At 39.1% G+C, this 16,357-nt stretch overlaps 1 protein-coding gene across 1 annotated transcript in view; it reads right to left on the bottom strand.

Annotated features, from left to right (window-relative positions):
• Positions 1–462: 462 nt before the first annotated feature.
• Positions 463–16,357, bottom strand: part of LOC139711744 (sulfite oxidase, mitochondrial-like) — a 35,855-nt gene continuing 19,960 nt past the window's right edge. The window contains exons 8-12 of the mRNA XM_071623599.1: positions 14,759–14,832; positions 12,023–12,113; positions 11,380–11,537; positions 3,200–3,369; positions 463–575 (exon numbers count right to left, since the gene is read on the bottom strand). Coding sequence (XP_071479700.1) covers positions 463–575; positions 3,200–3,369; positions 11,380–11,537; positions 12,023–12,113; positions 14,759–14,832 — 606 coding nt within the window. The remainder of the gene's footprint in view (positions 576–3,199; positions 3,370–11,379; positions 11,538–12,022; positions 12,114–14,758; positions 14,833–16,357) is intronic.

Genomic DNA, 16,357 nt, shown 5'->3' with positions numbered 1-16,357 from the left:
AGGAGGCTTTGGACCAACTCTTGTTCATTGTTGTCATGGCAACATCCTCCTGGGAAGCAACTCACACGGAAGAAAGCTTTGGCCGGATGGCATCATCCATCCCAAGGTGATGCTAAAAAGTGGCTACCTGCTGTATCGACAGCATCATGATACAACTTTATTCATGCATTCTCAATGCATTATGCTCAAGCATATAAATCGCCAATGAACATATCTTTCTATGTTGAGGCTCATAAGATTTTATTCTCTCTCTAGTTCTCTTCCTCCCTTTAAAGAATATATTCCTTCTTTTTTTTTTTCTCTCTCTCTCTCTCTCCCTCTCTTTTGAGAATATATTCCTCAATTATAATGTATATGTGAGAAGTTTGATTTGAATGATTTGCCCAAATACTTGAATCATTCGCAAGAGAACTTCCATTAATGTGCTCCATCCATCTCTAACTCTCAGTCAGCCTGGCTGTCCTAAAAACGGGACTTCGAGTTGACCTTGACACGGATCCAAGAGTTGTTCATGACCCCCCTCAGGTTCCAGATCTGGGCCAAGTCTTGTGGCATGGTGTTGCTGGCCTCGTCCCCTGCCAGAAAAATAATAAAAATAATGACGGTGACGGTGACAAGAACAACAATGAAAACAATAATAACTAGAGAGGGGCCGTCAAAGGCGGCAGACCCACGCCTTGTACAAAGTCGGGGTAAACATACTGTGCATTCGGTCATCTACCAGAATTCGGTCACTTAATTGCCAGTGTCCTTTATCACCAGCCAGTGCATTCTACCAAAGATCGTACACTGAAGTGTACGATCTTTGGTTCTACAGTCACATCACATGCAAATCTCATCATTTCACATACGGTAACACTCACCACAGGAAAGTCCTTTAGTCTCCTCCAAAAATCCATCGAAAATCCCAAATTCCATCGTCAAAAGTGCAGATTCGGAACTTTTCCAAGCGCGCGCGAATTAAGTCCAGTTTTAAGAGTATTGTCTACACGACGGGTCGCCGAAAAAGCGCTAAAAATCGAGAAATACGCCGTTTTCTTGCGGGATATTTTGCTTATAGCAAGCCGAGAGTGTGTTGATATCAAAGGTCGTATGAGTGTACGATCTTTGATGGTATCCACAAAAGCGCAAAAGAAAAACAAAATTTACGTACCCCCTAGGCAATTACCCCTATGATTAGTGTCTACGGGAATTATTCAATGCAAGGGTTAAATGCAAATGTCTACTGCACCAGTATTCGGTCACCAACGAGCGCCGCAACGTCCCCGATGCTATTTTGCACCAACAGGGTAGAGCGCGATGCATTTTCAGCGGCCTTGCACACGCATTGACATTGAGCGCGCATATCGTGCAGTGTGACTGCGACCGAGCAAATGCTCCTCCAACGAAAAAAACAATCAATTTTAATTTGAAAAATCATCAAAATACGGGCCAGTTTGTGACGACGGAGAACGAACTTTCATAAATCCAGAAGGACATAGTCCTTCAAATAGGCCTAAACGTAAATTTCGGAATTCTTACGAACATTTGAGCAGCGAAGTCCGATCGTTTGGGAGTTTATGTTTTCGTATGGTAGCGGAAAATCGCAAAGTGAGAAACGGGAAATTTTCAGAGTGGTCACTATACCATGGGGTCAAAACTTAAAGGTCGCACAGAATTTGTAAGGGTCAACCGATTATCACCAAAATCTAATCGATTCTTTCCTGTCATTATCCAGACATCCCCTGAACATTTCGTGCAAATCCGTTTACCCGTTCTCTTGTTATCTTGTACACAAACAAACAAACAAACAAACAAACAAACAAACAAACACACAAACACACAAACAAACAAACAAACAAAAAAACAAACAAACAAACAAACAAACAAACAAACAAACATACGGAACCCTTTACATAACCCCCTGCCGATTTTCATCGGCGTGGGTAATAACAACAGTGATAACTACGGCCTAATTCATCCCCGGTATCCTCTTCAGCGTTAGCACTGTTTTTCCACAGGGTGCTGCCATCATTATAACCCCAGCATTTTCAGGCATTCAATATTCAGACATCGGAGGTAAAACCAGCTCGTCTTGTCAATTAAAGCACCTGGCAGGAATGGAACTTGAGGTCTCTGTTTGAAAGTCAAGAGCCTTATCCACTACAATACAGTGCCTGTCTCCCCTTCCCCCCTCCCCCCCCCCCCCCAAAAAAAAATAGGAATGGGAACAGAGACACGATTTTCATGTGTTTTGATTGAAACACTTATTTCAGTTTGTCATAATGCAATTTCTTTTCCCCCACCCAATACTTACATTCCCTTAAATGAGTGAAAGACAAAGACATGGCAAGACTGAAAGTCCTGCTCATTCATTGAAAGACTCACTTTTAAATAAGTCCGGTCCACATGTATATATTTCATTTTTTCTGCACTCTGGACATTCAAATTATATTTCTGTTGAAACTTGTTCTCTAAAGGATTACACACACAATCAGACATACTGTATAAACTGTTATTTTTGCGCATAGATATTTTTCGCAAATGAGCAGGTCACGGACATTTTCGCGAGATGTCGCTTTAGCGAATTGACACCGAGGTTTGCAAGTGCACTGGTAGCCTATAGCACATGGCGACATTTTCGTGTGTTGTTAAAGGTCCTGTTTACTTTTGGGAACAGTGATTTGAAAAAATGTCAAGATATGACATTCATTGCATATGTGTAGGTCTGTTGTACCACAAAACATCCTATCATATAAAATTTTCCTGATAAAGCCTGGAGATATCAGTATTTTCTCTCAATAAACCATAACTGTCGATGGTTTAATCTGGAAATTTTTTGTCCGGAAACTATTGTTCACATTTTGCATATTTAACAATACTTAACGTCGATTTTACCCATTCAAGTTTTTAGAGTGGTTGTTTCTATCCCTAATCACATTTTAGAACTATTTTAAAGCACTGATGCTGGGTTTTTGCTTCATCTGCAAATAATAAATTACGCCTTTAAATTCACGAAATCCAACGAAATTTGAAATCCAGCGAAATTCGCAAAAATTAAACCCTTGCGAAAATAACAGCTTGTACAGTATACCAGTAATACAAAACAAACAAGATCAATCAATGTTCTCTTTCTCCTCAAGTGGAGCATAGATATGCAAAAGTATATTTTCTGAATGCAGGAAACCCCTGGTGGAATCATAACGTGAGAGCAACTTACATGCCTTGACGACCACTTCGCATGGAGAGGGAAAGGCGAGAACGGGAAACTCCCAGAACTCCCAGCTCCATTTGGTCTTGTTCTTGGCGTGGTACTCATTCACCTTGGAAAACAGCCGCGCTATCTCCCAGGACTTGCCACCGTCCAGCGAGACGTCCACACGAGTAATTCTGTTGGATCAGAAACAGACCTTTAACTGTAATGGAGCAGTGGCCATTGTGTTGAAGACAACAAGGGCAGTTAAAGACAAATAAATAAATAAATAAACAAACAAAACAAAACAAAACAAGTAAATCCCATAATAAACTCAGTAATGCTCTTTAGGATTCAACCATTAGAACCTGGTTGATTCTTTTGTATCTTTTAGTTTAGTATAGAAACAAAAATCATAGAATCAAAAATCATCAGACTTTGACACTGAGCTTCTGCAAGTTTCGCTTCTTAGTACGGCTCATTGAAGGCTCCCGAGAGTCAAATAAAGCCAGTTTGTAATTACAGCTGTAAACTCATATGCACATTTCACAAATGACCCTTTTGTTTTCTCAGTTGGTTCAAGCACTTCACTCATTTTCAAAGTGACATAACGCATAAGATTGCACGATGTAACAATTCATGGAATTCACGTTCACATATAGAATGAACTTTCGTAGAACAAGTGACACTTTGGAATGCCTCTATTTCATTGTTTAGTGATTGAAGGCATGAACAAACTTTTTCCATCAATATTACCAAATACTAGGCTTCCTTAACTTTTTTTTTTGCTGTTGGGTGGACATACTGGTAAGCACCATTTACAAGGATACATGTATTTAATCATTACATCACAGATGTTTATCTCGGTGTATCTAAAAGCCAACGGCCTGTGAGTGCAAATAACCCTTTCTGCTCATACCTATGAAGTTGAATTATGAACTGGCTTTAATAACATCTCAGTGCTTGCTTTTGCTATGATAAGAAGGTAGTGGGATTTCCTTGAATGACACACATCACTTCCTATGACTACTTCTGTTCTTTGAGACAGACCCATTAATGTGTGTTGTAATCACAAGTCCCAACAAGCGAGGGAAGCGTGAGTGGTGTTACAGCATTGTTTTCAGAACTAACTACTGTATACGCTATATTTTTCGCGAATCTAAATTTTCGCGTTTCGGGATTTCCTGACAATTTCACGAGTGGTTAAATTCGCGATTGTTAAGTCCTGTATTGAATGGGAAAATGTACACGCATACGTCACATTCATACCGGCATTAGAGTCAATATTTTCGTGTGTCTTTGATTTCGTGAATACCAGCTGACTCGCGAAATTCACGAAAAATAAAGACCTTGCAAAATATTCGGCGTATACAGTAATCCTGGATTCTTCTCTCTTTTTCCCCGCCATATCAAAATCTTTACACATCTTCCAGTTGCTTCAAGAATGGAAGAATTATTTCTGGAAGCATCAAATTTTCACATGGGCTCAAGCACAGCAGTAGACTACATGACCAACTAGAACTATCACTCATTGTGATTAATATACCCCCACCCACAACTGAGGATATTAGCTCAACCAGGATTTTTTTTTTTTTTACTTTTTAATGAAAACAACAATACCACAGCAATGCACTGTCCAACAGTAAATAAATGTATTGCTCACTGTCAGTCAAATGTCCCACATCTCAAGTCAAGTGCTCAAAAACTGAGTGAGCACGATAAATAAACTGACGATTTCCATGGTTTTTAATTAAAAATTGTGTAACGATGGCAACACAATGTTGGATATTAAGAAAAAATGAAGTTTGCACAACTATATATCATGCAGTCACATGTGCCACATTTCAAGCCAAATGCTAACAGGATGAGGGGCTTAATTGAATTCACAATATTAGTGTATCATTTTCATTCAAAATATACTGTTACCATGGCAACACATTTTCCACACTGACAAAAGAGTTTTTGCACATCTAGGTAATGTAGATAGTGGGGTGGCTTAGTGACAAATATACTGATAATCGTGACACGCCGGACAAAAGTGTCATTTTTTCCTCAGACATTTGTATATATATAAAGATCAAAATTAGGGGGTGCTCCAAGAAATCCGCTAACAGAAAAAATGAGAAAACGCCCTTAATTTGTACATAACAATAATGTCTGAATTCAAAGACTATACACAGGACATTCGCCAGGTTTCTGTACAATGCAATGCAATGTACATGGTTGCTAGTCTTAAAATTCAGACCCATAATACGACATATTATGTGCATGTTTACAGTAATACACCATTTTTACTGGTTTTCCTATGGTAACAGGTGGTTAGTCTGTGTTGCAGACCTGAGGGAGGTGTGTTGGAATAGTCCAGTTTTCTTAAGCACCTTTTCATTAAATAATTTGATATAATTTCTGGTAAAGGATTTTTTTAGTACTGTCTACCTCCTGTAGAGAAATGGCAAAGAGTGACATGTGACTCTGGCTCAGATACTTTAAATCTTGGGCAATGACTTAGCCAGGTGTAGGACTATGTCACAGCTCATTTTTTCTCCCAGAACTACTAGTTCACCAGTAGAAGAGCTGCATATTCCATTGAGAACTTAAGGTTTTGGGTATTGCCATACATATTTCCTAACAAATTTAACCCGTTTCCTCCAAGATTGTGTGAATTCCATAGGTTTAGCGCAGGGATTACCTGGTTCCCGTAAGCAATTTTTATTGTCCGCACTTCCCCTCTCTATATGTTTCTTATTTCTTATGGGGGTTATTCAAATGTTTAAAAAGGTTAAAAGTTTGTTTTCATAGATGAAGTTGAATTTAGACAATTTGAATATTTTTAAAAATATATTGATATTTGTAATTTCACTCATAAAGACTTAAAGCGGTTTGAATATTTTTGGTCTGATAGCTATGTATAGACATGTTATTAAAAAGTAAAAGCAATGTTTGATTGGTTCACATTATCCAAAGAGGGTGGGATGTAGTTGGCTGGTGAACAAAGTCTATGGGGGAGTTTAAAAAGTTGATAGAAATAAAACAAAATCGGTATAGAGCAGAATCTAAATCACAATATAATATGACAAAATTCCCGACCCCAAAGGCGGTTGATTCTATGATGCTTTATGTCAAAATACATTTCACCAAAATACATGTGATTGATAGGAGGAAAAAGTATAGTACATTAAAAACAATATAGTTCAACTAACCCCATTAGTCCAGCAGCATAATGAAATGATTGTTAAGTTTTTCGCCTTGTCAATTGAAGATGATGTTACATAATGACAATTATCAAAGTCAGCTAGATCTAGTATATCAAGAAACCAAAAAGAAGGGGTGGGGTGGGGAGAGAAGAATGAAGTAAGTTATTAGTATCTGTAGTTTTGGTTTTCAGTATATTCATTTTAATTTCCTTAATTTCCGTTAGGTCATCATGGATTGGAGCATTTGTGTACTAGTAATCTGCCAGGAACAAAAACAAGAAAAACTTAAAGGTCCTATACACTTTTGGGAGAGTGACTTGAAAAAAATGTTCAGGATATCACATTTTATGCATAATATGTGTAGGTCTGGGGGCATTTCATGAAGCATTTTGTCCGACAAGTTGTCGGACAAATTTGCTCTCTGCCAATCAGATGCAAGGATTTCTGTAGTTTGTAACAGTTTGTCAGAAAAATATCTGACCAAACTGCTTCATGAAATGCCCCCCCCCCCTGTTGTATCACAAGACATCCTACCATAATTTTTATACAGTTTTTGCAATCAAAGCAAACATATAAAGAGATATCAGTATTTTTCTCATTAAAGCATAAATGCGGACGGTTTAGTCTGGAAACATGTTATCATAGAAATATTGTTCACATTTTGTGTTATCAACAATACTTAACATTGATTATACAGATTCATTTTTACAGAGGTTCTTTCTATCCGTAACTCACACTTAAGAACAATTTTCAAGCACTAATTTTGGGTTTTTGCCTTTAATTATCCACAAAAAGGAGGACTCAATGCATAAAAGGTGTATGCTTTATTTTTGGAAAATGTTGAGGAGATCAGGAAAATTATATATATTGATGTAGATTTTGGACCTGAAGGAGCAGTTGAAGCATTTTAAAGAAACAATGCCTTGTGGCATCGTTCTTATCATCAAAAATTAATAATGACAAACTCAAATGAAAATTGGAGGGGGGGGGGGGGGAGAAAAGACGAACATATTGACATGAGACAGCTTGGTAAAGATTAAACGCTATAATAGACAATGCAGCCTCTTTTCTCAGTTCATACTTATCCAGAGTGTGTGCTTTCTTTCCAGTACCGGTATTATTATTTAGATAGGTTAGGAGAATCCCTTTGAATTGTGTGATACATCATTTTAAAGCTTACAGTCTGCTCTTTCAGAATCTGTCCTTAAAGGACAAGTCCACCTTCATGCACACATGGATTCAGTGAATACAACAATATTAGTAGGACACATCACAGAAAGCTTGGAAAAAATCGTATAATCCGTTCAAAAGTTATGATTTTTTCAGGTATCTGCACAGTCGCGGCTGGATGAAAAGACTACCACAGTGTATGATGTCACATGCGCACATTCTAAGGAAAATAAAATGAGAATTTCACAAAACCATACTTTTTGAATAAAGTTCACATTGTTTCTTTGACTTGCTACTGACGTATGTCAAGGGTAATATTATTCCCCCTGCCTTCTGAAAGAGAAGTCGAGTATCCTTTTGTAAGCGAAAATAATTTATGTTGAATTTTCTTTATTCATTCTTTATATCGTTGTACACATGTGACATTACAAGGTATAGTAGTCTTCTCATCCAGCCTCGACTGCATGAGCAGAAACTTCAAAAATGCATTACTTTAGAACGGATTGTCCAATTTTCCTCAAACTCTCACTGATGTGTTCTACTATTGTTGCTGCATTCACTCAACCCACATGCTATAAAGGTGACAAATCTTTGTCTGGCGACTTTTTTGTTGATCAATTATACCAACCCTGATGGAAATCTCTTCAAATTCATAAGTTCTGAAGTCTCCTTTAAGTTTAACCAAAATCTATATATATAGTTGCCATGGCAACATACCACTTAACACTAATGAAAAGTATTTCAAACCTCTATACATCCCGTCGATCAGTTGTACCTATTCAAATGGAATCTCTTCCAAACTGGAAAATAGCCTCCTGTAACTAACTTCAATAAAAACCCTAGTTTTGGGTTGCCATGGCAACGCACAAATCAACAATTATATTTGACCCCTGGTTTATACTCTTGGTACCTTCTATACAACGTTCATATCAAATTTTGTGAAAATTGAATCTTCCTCCCTCGAGAAATAAACAAAAACATGATTTTTAGAAAAAGTTCATTGACCTTTGACCTTTTACCTTTGGAAAATTCACTCCAAATTCAATCAAAATATTTTACTTGTTCTCAATATTCTTCCTGCCAAGTTTTATCCAGATTGGATATTCCTGACCTGAGAAATAGTCAAAAAACCAATTTCACAAATAAAGGTCATTGACCTTTGACCTCTGACCTCCTTCCCAGCATCAATTTTCTTGGAGCACCCTATTTTTTGAGAAGGTACATCATGAAGTACCTTTGGTGAAAAAATCATGCTTTTGTCCGCCGTGTCACGATAATTTCACTAAGCCACCCCACTAAGAGGTAACATGTGCCAAATATGAAGCCAAAATGCTCTATACAGAGAGAGTTAGGATCTAATCGAAATGTTTATATGATTTTCATTCAAAATGCACTGTTACCATGGCAACACATTGTTCAACAATGATGAAATACAAAGTTTGCATATCTCTGTACTACATTGGTTGCATGTGCCAAATTTCAAGCCAAATGCTCAAAGACTGAGGGAATTACCTGAATCCACAACATTTTTATATATGATTTTCATTCAAACTATGCTGTTACCATGGCAACACAGTGATCAACAATGACGAAAGGTCAAGTTTGCACATCTACGTACCATAGTGGTCAGGTGTGCCAAATTTCAAGCTAAATGCTCAACGACTGAGGGAGTTGGCGGAATCCACACGCTTTTTAGTGAAAAGCTGCTGTTACCATGGCAACCCATTGTTCACCACTGACGAAAGATTAAGTTTGCACATCTATATGCTATAGTGGTTGCATGTGCCAAATTTCAAGCCAAATGCTCAAAGAGTGAGGGAATTAACTGAATTCACAATATTTTTGTATGATTTTCATTCAAAATATGCCGTTACCATGGCAACGCATTTATCACCACTGACGAAAGATTACCTTTTCACATCTACGTACCACAGTGGTCATGTGTGCCAAATTTCTAGCTAAATGCTCAAAGACTAAAGGAAGTTAGCTGAATCCACAATATTTTTGTATGTTTTTTTGTAAACAAAAGCTGTTACCATGGCAACGCATTGCTCACCACTCACGAAAGATTAAGTTTGTACATCTATATACTATAGTGGTCATCTGTGCCAAATTTCAAGTCAAATGCTCTAAGACTGAGGGAGTTAACTGAATCCACAATATTTTCGTATGATTTTCATGCAAACTATGCTGTTGCCATGGCAACACATTGATCAACAATGACGAAAGAGTAAGTATGCACATCTACATACAACAGTGGTCACATGTGCCAATTTTTAAGCCAAATGCTTGAAAACTGAAGGAGTTAGGCTAATCCACACATTTTTGTATGATTGGTAAAAAAAAAATACTGTTGCCATGGCAACAGATCCATTACCACACAAATCAATTGTGTTTTGCACAAATATACATTACATTGATCGCATATCCCAAATTCAAACTGAATTGCTACAAAACTAAGAGAGTAGAGCAATCCACAACATTTTGTAAGATTTTTATGAAAATCTTCCGTTGCCATGGCAACGCATTATGAAATACTCATGAAAAAGGTCTCTTGCACATCTGGCTGTGATAGCGGTCAAACATGCCAAATTTGAAGTTAATTGCTCAAAAACTAAGAAAGTTGCTCGATCCACATGTTTTTATGAAAATATGCCGTTGCCATGGCAACACATTACGCGATACTAATGAAAAAGGTGTCTTGCACATCTACCTTTGATAGCAGTCACACATGCCAAATTTGGGGTCAATTGCTCAAAAAATGAGAGAGGAGTTCGATCCACAACATTTTGCTAGATTTTTTAAAAATTTGCCGTTGCCATAGCAACTCATTATGCAATACTAACGAAAAAGGCGTCTTGCACATCTCCCTTTGATAGCAGTCACACATGCTAAATTTGGGGATAATTGCTCAAAAAATGAGAGAGTAGTTCGATCCACAAGTTTTTACGAAAATATGCCGTTGCCATGGCAACGCATTATGCGATACTAACGAAAAAGGTGTCTTGCACATCTACCTTTGATAGCGGTCACACATGCCAAATTTGGGGTCAATTGCTCAAAATATGAGAGAGGAGTTCGATCCACAACATTTTGCTAGATTTTAAAAAAATTTGCCGTTGCCATGGCAACTCATTATGCAATACTAACGAAAAAGGCGTCTTGCACATCTCCCTTTGATAGCAGTCACACATGCTAAATTTGGGGATAATTGCTCAAAAAATGAGAGAGTAGTTCGATCCACAAGTTTTTACGAAAATATGCCGTTGCCATGGCAACGCATTATGCGATACTAACGAAAAAGGTGTCTTGCACATCTACCTTTGATAGCGGTCACACATGCCAAATTTGGGGTCAATTGCTCAAAAAATGAGAGAGGAGTTCGACCCACAAGATTTTGCAACGGACCGACCGCCCGACCGCCCGACCGCCCGACCGCCCGCCCGACCGACCGACCGACCGACCGACCGACCGACCGGCCACCCGACCTCAGGGTGATTCCTATATACCCCCCCTACACACTATGTGTGGGTGGGGGTATAAACATGGCACCATCAAGGTTAGGACCAAAAAAGAGCTACTAAGATGTGGAAATCATCCTTTGCTTCTTCTTATTATCTCTATTATTTTTTTTTTTTTTGCTTTTGCTATCAGATTTTACACTTTAACTGTTGTAAGAAAACTTGGTAATAATTGAATTCTTGGAAGTATCACGCTTTCACTAACAGTCAAAGAATGTAGCATGCCTACTGGCACAACGAGCATCTTTCCAAGAACTACGAGAGGCTTGAGCTCCCATTGACGATACTTGCCAAAGCACCTGCTGGTATTACAGTTCCTCACCTTCTGCCACCTCCAGAGATGGCATAGCCCTTGATGGTGTAGGGGGAGCCTGTGGTGATTGCTTCCCCTTGCTTGGGCTGGATGATGGCACCTTGGACTGGGAGCTCCTGAATGGCGGGGGCCTTGTCCCACCAGTCGTCAACCGTGTCCCAGTCAACCTGTGAAGAAACATCCACCGATCAAAATAGGGTGCCGTTTATCACTGATTCTCACACGTCCCGTCACAAAGACATCCGTGTCAGCATTAGTTTCCTCATGCGTATCCTCATCACCACATTAATGATAGCTATTATCACATTCCTAATCATCACCACCGCCATCATATTCATCATCATCATCACCACCACCACCATCACCATCATCTTCAACATCACGTATGTCATCAATATCACCAATCATAACTGTTTTCAATCATCCCTCCTTTTCATCAATGTCAATTTTGAGAATCTGAACTAGGCCAAACATTTTTTTTAATAGTCTTGATCATTAGCACTATTTGGCACATCATCCTCACCATGACCCAATACCATCACTGCCATCCTCAATATCAACATCACCATCATCATTGTTACCATGGAAACCATCAATAATGGCTACTGTGTGCCTCACAGAGAAGACGGTCTCAATATATCAGCTGACTTACATGGGGTGGGAACAGCTTGTAGTCCCTCTTCTGGTAGTAGTTTGTAGATTCTTGGGCCATGACGCAGATTGACTTTAGCCACTTCACCGATCTGGAGCAATCAAAAAAAAAAAAAAAGAAAGAAGAAAAGCTCGTTAGAAAAATATAAATAAATACATTCAAATATATGACAAAAACCTCCCATTGTGATCAAAAAGTTAGAAGACATTCTGATGTGATTATCAAGTGTGTTATCGCTTAATGTTTCTCACAGTCAATTATTTCTTCAAAAAGGGCTACAAATGGGCTACAAAATGGCCCACTCACAACACATATGTGTACCAGATATTTAACCTAGCAGACAATGTGTGTAGAAAACCTATTCTGGTGCCTCCCAGTTAATGGTCAGTTTGCAGATAAACCAGTTATGTCCATGTGCATAATGCATGTGTATTCTAAGCTTCATTCACAGCTACTATGACAGTGTACTGCATCATGTCGTAAAATTAAATGCAATTCAGCCTAAAATTTCGAATGATTATCACAAAATACTATTCAACAATCCAACTGTTCACACAGATTTGCTACAACGTAAATCGCACTGTGGCATTCCCTAACTAGAAAAGCACTCTGAGAGCGCAGACCTCCGCCAAGCAGCTAATTTCCACGATATCTTCCCAAAGAGATTTTTCTCCTCTCCACCACTGGGGAAAAGCTCTTTGACCTCTTCCATAGAGATCAGTGCTTTCCACCCATAGGTACAGTATACATGCTGAAAAATCACCCGATGTCCCAATATAGATGCCTTTGTTACGTCATAAACCCTCAGCTGCACAGCGCGCCTCGCCCTACCAGAAACTAGAGCACACACTTAGGTGTGCGCATGCAAACCTCAAATACGCGACGCCTGAACCCTCAAGTTCACTGACCCTACCTGCCAAAATATCAAAAATCCTCCATAAATTCCCCCAAAATTCTTGGATCACTACCAAAAGTTAATCATTTGTCACTTGTGTCATTCTCAACCTTTCCTGCAAGTTTCATCTCAATCCGTTGACTACTTTTTGAGTTATTTTGCACACGGACAAACTAACAAATGAACAAACGAACGCACAAACCAACGATAACGAAAACATAACCTCCTCCCTTGGCGGAGGTAATTATAAACCATACTTGCTGTGGATCTATTTACTGTGGGATTTACGTAATGCTCATTTAACAACAGCAATACATGACAGGAGATCAGCTATCTGTAGCTCACTGCCTAAGCTTGCACTCGGGCCACACTCCAAAGCGAAGTGAACTGTACGGCACTGTATGATGCTAGACCGGGGACGTTCAAGCTCTTTGTGGTGATAATATATCTCACAAGTTATTTTCGGACTCAAGTCAGAACCATCACAAGTTTTGTGGCATCAGGGTCATGCATCTGGCTCACTTTATATGCTACATACAGGTTTCCCTAACAAAGAGAATGAACTCTTTGTTAGGGACACTGGTGTGTGTTTATACGTGCACTCTTCTCATGTCAACGGCTGGCACGGTACACTTTTGGACCACTTTGTGTGTTTGAGCACTCTGTGGCACAGTACGGTACAGTGCAGTATGCTTTTGGAGCTCATCGGGAAGTGGTCCATTTCTGGTACAGTACGGAACAGTATGGTACACTTTGAGAGCGTTTGAGTATTCCTCTGGCACGGATACAATGTGATATGGTAGGTTTAAGGAGAGCGCTTGAACACGAACCCCTAGTAAAGAACCTCCTAAACTACTCCCAGATGATATCTTTACACTTCCCTACTTGCAATACACGGATTGAACATCAAAAGTTGCTGTGTTTGCAGGGTAAATCAACCATTCTACAATTTGCAGTCAGCACTTTTTCTGCCGGATGCTTGGCACAACATACACTATGTCAATATTTGCCTTCTCTGACACCCACTTGACTTATTCATGTTTACTTTGCTTCTTCCCTCCTAAATTTCCTGCAACTGTTCCACTTTTTATGTGACTTTCCAAACATAAGGCAACATGGGCCAACACAAAATCATGTCTGGCTAACCCCGGTAAATCACCTACTGAAGGAATTCTGTCACATACACTACTACTCATTTTACCCTCATGAAAAATTTACTGCTAGTTTGTATGTATCTTATGAATGATTTCTGATATGACACTCTACTGTAATTGCTTGTGTTGGTACATAAATTGCATTATGAACATTTGTAGAGATCTATATTTATAAAGACTGCCAGTGGAGTGATAAAACACGCACACAAACACTGGCGACATTGATTTATAGATCAAATGCTCTAGCTATTAATGTGAGTTCAAGGCCATTAATGACAAGCTTTTGCAACACATCAAAAGAGCGAAAGACTGCTGACAGCTACGCTTATATACTTATTGATTCAAATAATGGTACTAATAGACCCACTGTTTTGGCTTTAGCTATGATGGTGTGTGTGTGTGTATGTGGTTTTTTTTTTTTTGTTTTATTTTGGGTTTTTTGTTTGTTTTATTTTGTTGTTTTTTTTGGGGGGGAGGGGGGGTTGTTTCATAAAGCTGTCCTTAGAATTACGAACGACTTAAGAACGACCGATGATCAATTCTTGAGCGGAATTATGATATAGCACATCAGAACTGATCACCAGTCGTTTTCAAGTCGTGCGTAATTTAAGAGCCATGGTGGGTAGCAAATGAATAGGGCAACCGATGGATCCCCAATTTACAAGGTCTTTAACGTCCAGCACATACCTGGCTCCCACAATCCCTGGCACCACCATCCGCATTGGGTATCCATGGTCACGTGGCAGCTCAGAGCCATTCATCTGTAAGAGAGAGAGCAGGGGAAACTAGGTCATTGTGACCTCACGTTTGGAACACCTCATCACGCTGGGAAGCTCATCTGTTTGGCTTGTCCTTGGCATAAACCCTTAATGGGACATTGTAATCACGAACCTGGGTTTATATGATTGCAAAGTGCAAAATCCAATTTGTTGGGCAACTTTGGGGAGAAAAAACAAACAACAACCCATAACAGCAAACTAAATCTTCTGCCCTGACAGTTCATATCAATGAGCAGATCTTATTTCATAAAATTAAAAATTTCTTTCCCATGTAAATACGAAATTCTGTTTTCATCTTTGTCATGAAAAGCAGTTTATTTGCTTCCGTATCTAAGGAAGGACTTTATTCAAGAAAGTACTTTTTTGCAAGTACCGTGATGCTCGCTTTGTTACAACAAAATATTGTCATGAAATTAGTAATGACAGGAAGAGACAAATGCAATAAAGAATAATATTGAACATAGACAACCAATAATTATCTCAAAACAAAGATATGTATGATTTAATTGCATTATGGAAGAACATAACTATTGGATATCATTATATATAACAACTAAAAATGCAGATGGCTGCCATGTTATGCATTGCTTGAAGAAATAGCTGGCCTATGTGTGCTCTTCTCAGACATTGCATGACAGTCACTTTAAAAGATAAACATGTCCAGTCAAGATTTCCTTTGGAAATACATATATCCACTTTAAAATACCCCCCCCCCCCCCCACACACACAAAGAAAGTACAACATCCTTAACTATGAAACAGCAGGGCTGCCAACCTTGAGTGAGAGTTTGGCGTGAGACACTGCGAGGGAGCGGAGCGACCTCCTGGCTAGCGCCTGCCGGCCTGCTGTGCGGCCGTACGTACGTACATACGTACGTACTACGTACACAGTCAGTGTATGTAAAGCGATGTACAGCACACGTCATAGCCATACATGTACTGTAATTTGCCAAAAGTACATGCTACGCTCACGTGGTATAGGTGGACACCAATCGTAATCCATTGCAATAGCTCGTCTTTGCGCGCGAACCGAAAACGATTATTATTGGTTAAGCTTTACACCCGCGCGGGAAAATCTCGAAATTTTGGGCTTGGGCATATCGATATTCGGAATATCAGAGAATTTAGAGATATATTTATTTTTGTAGTCATGTACATTCCATTTGGGGGGTTTAGCGTGAGATTTCGTTTATCAGAGTGAGACAGTCAAAACTGGTTGAATTGCGTGAGAGTTGGCAGCCCTGAAACAGCGTGGAGCCATGATGGTAAATGCTACTACTGGAAGTTTCGATATTCACAGTATAGTGCAGTGGAGTGTAGTAGGGAGAAGTCAGCACTCTATCTCTGAAATCATCCCTACATCTACTAACACCCTGAATGGCTCCTCATCTGAAGTGAACATAGTGCTAAACAATGCATCTTGACACACACACATACAAACACACACACAACTTTCTGTTAATGTTTGACATGCAGCATACCACGTGGACAAAAGTTTAAAGAGAATT

The sequence above is a fragment of the Diadema antillarum genome, unplaced genomic scaffold, assembly GCF_040938485.1.
Source record: "Diadema antillarum isolate AM-2024a unplaced genomic scaffold, OU_Dant_1.0 seq00001698_RagTag, whole genome shotgun sequence".
NCBI lineage: Eukaryota > Metazoa > Echinodermata > Echinoidea > Diadematoida > Diadematidae > Diadema > Diadema antillarum.
The sequence above is the reverse complement of the archived record's forward strand: the minus strand, read 5'-3'. Positions and strand labels throughout refer to the sequence as shown.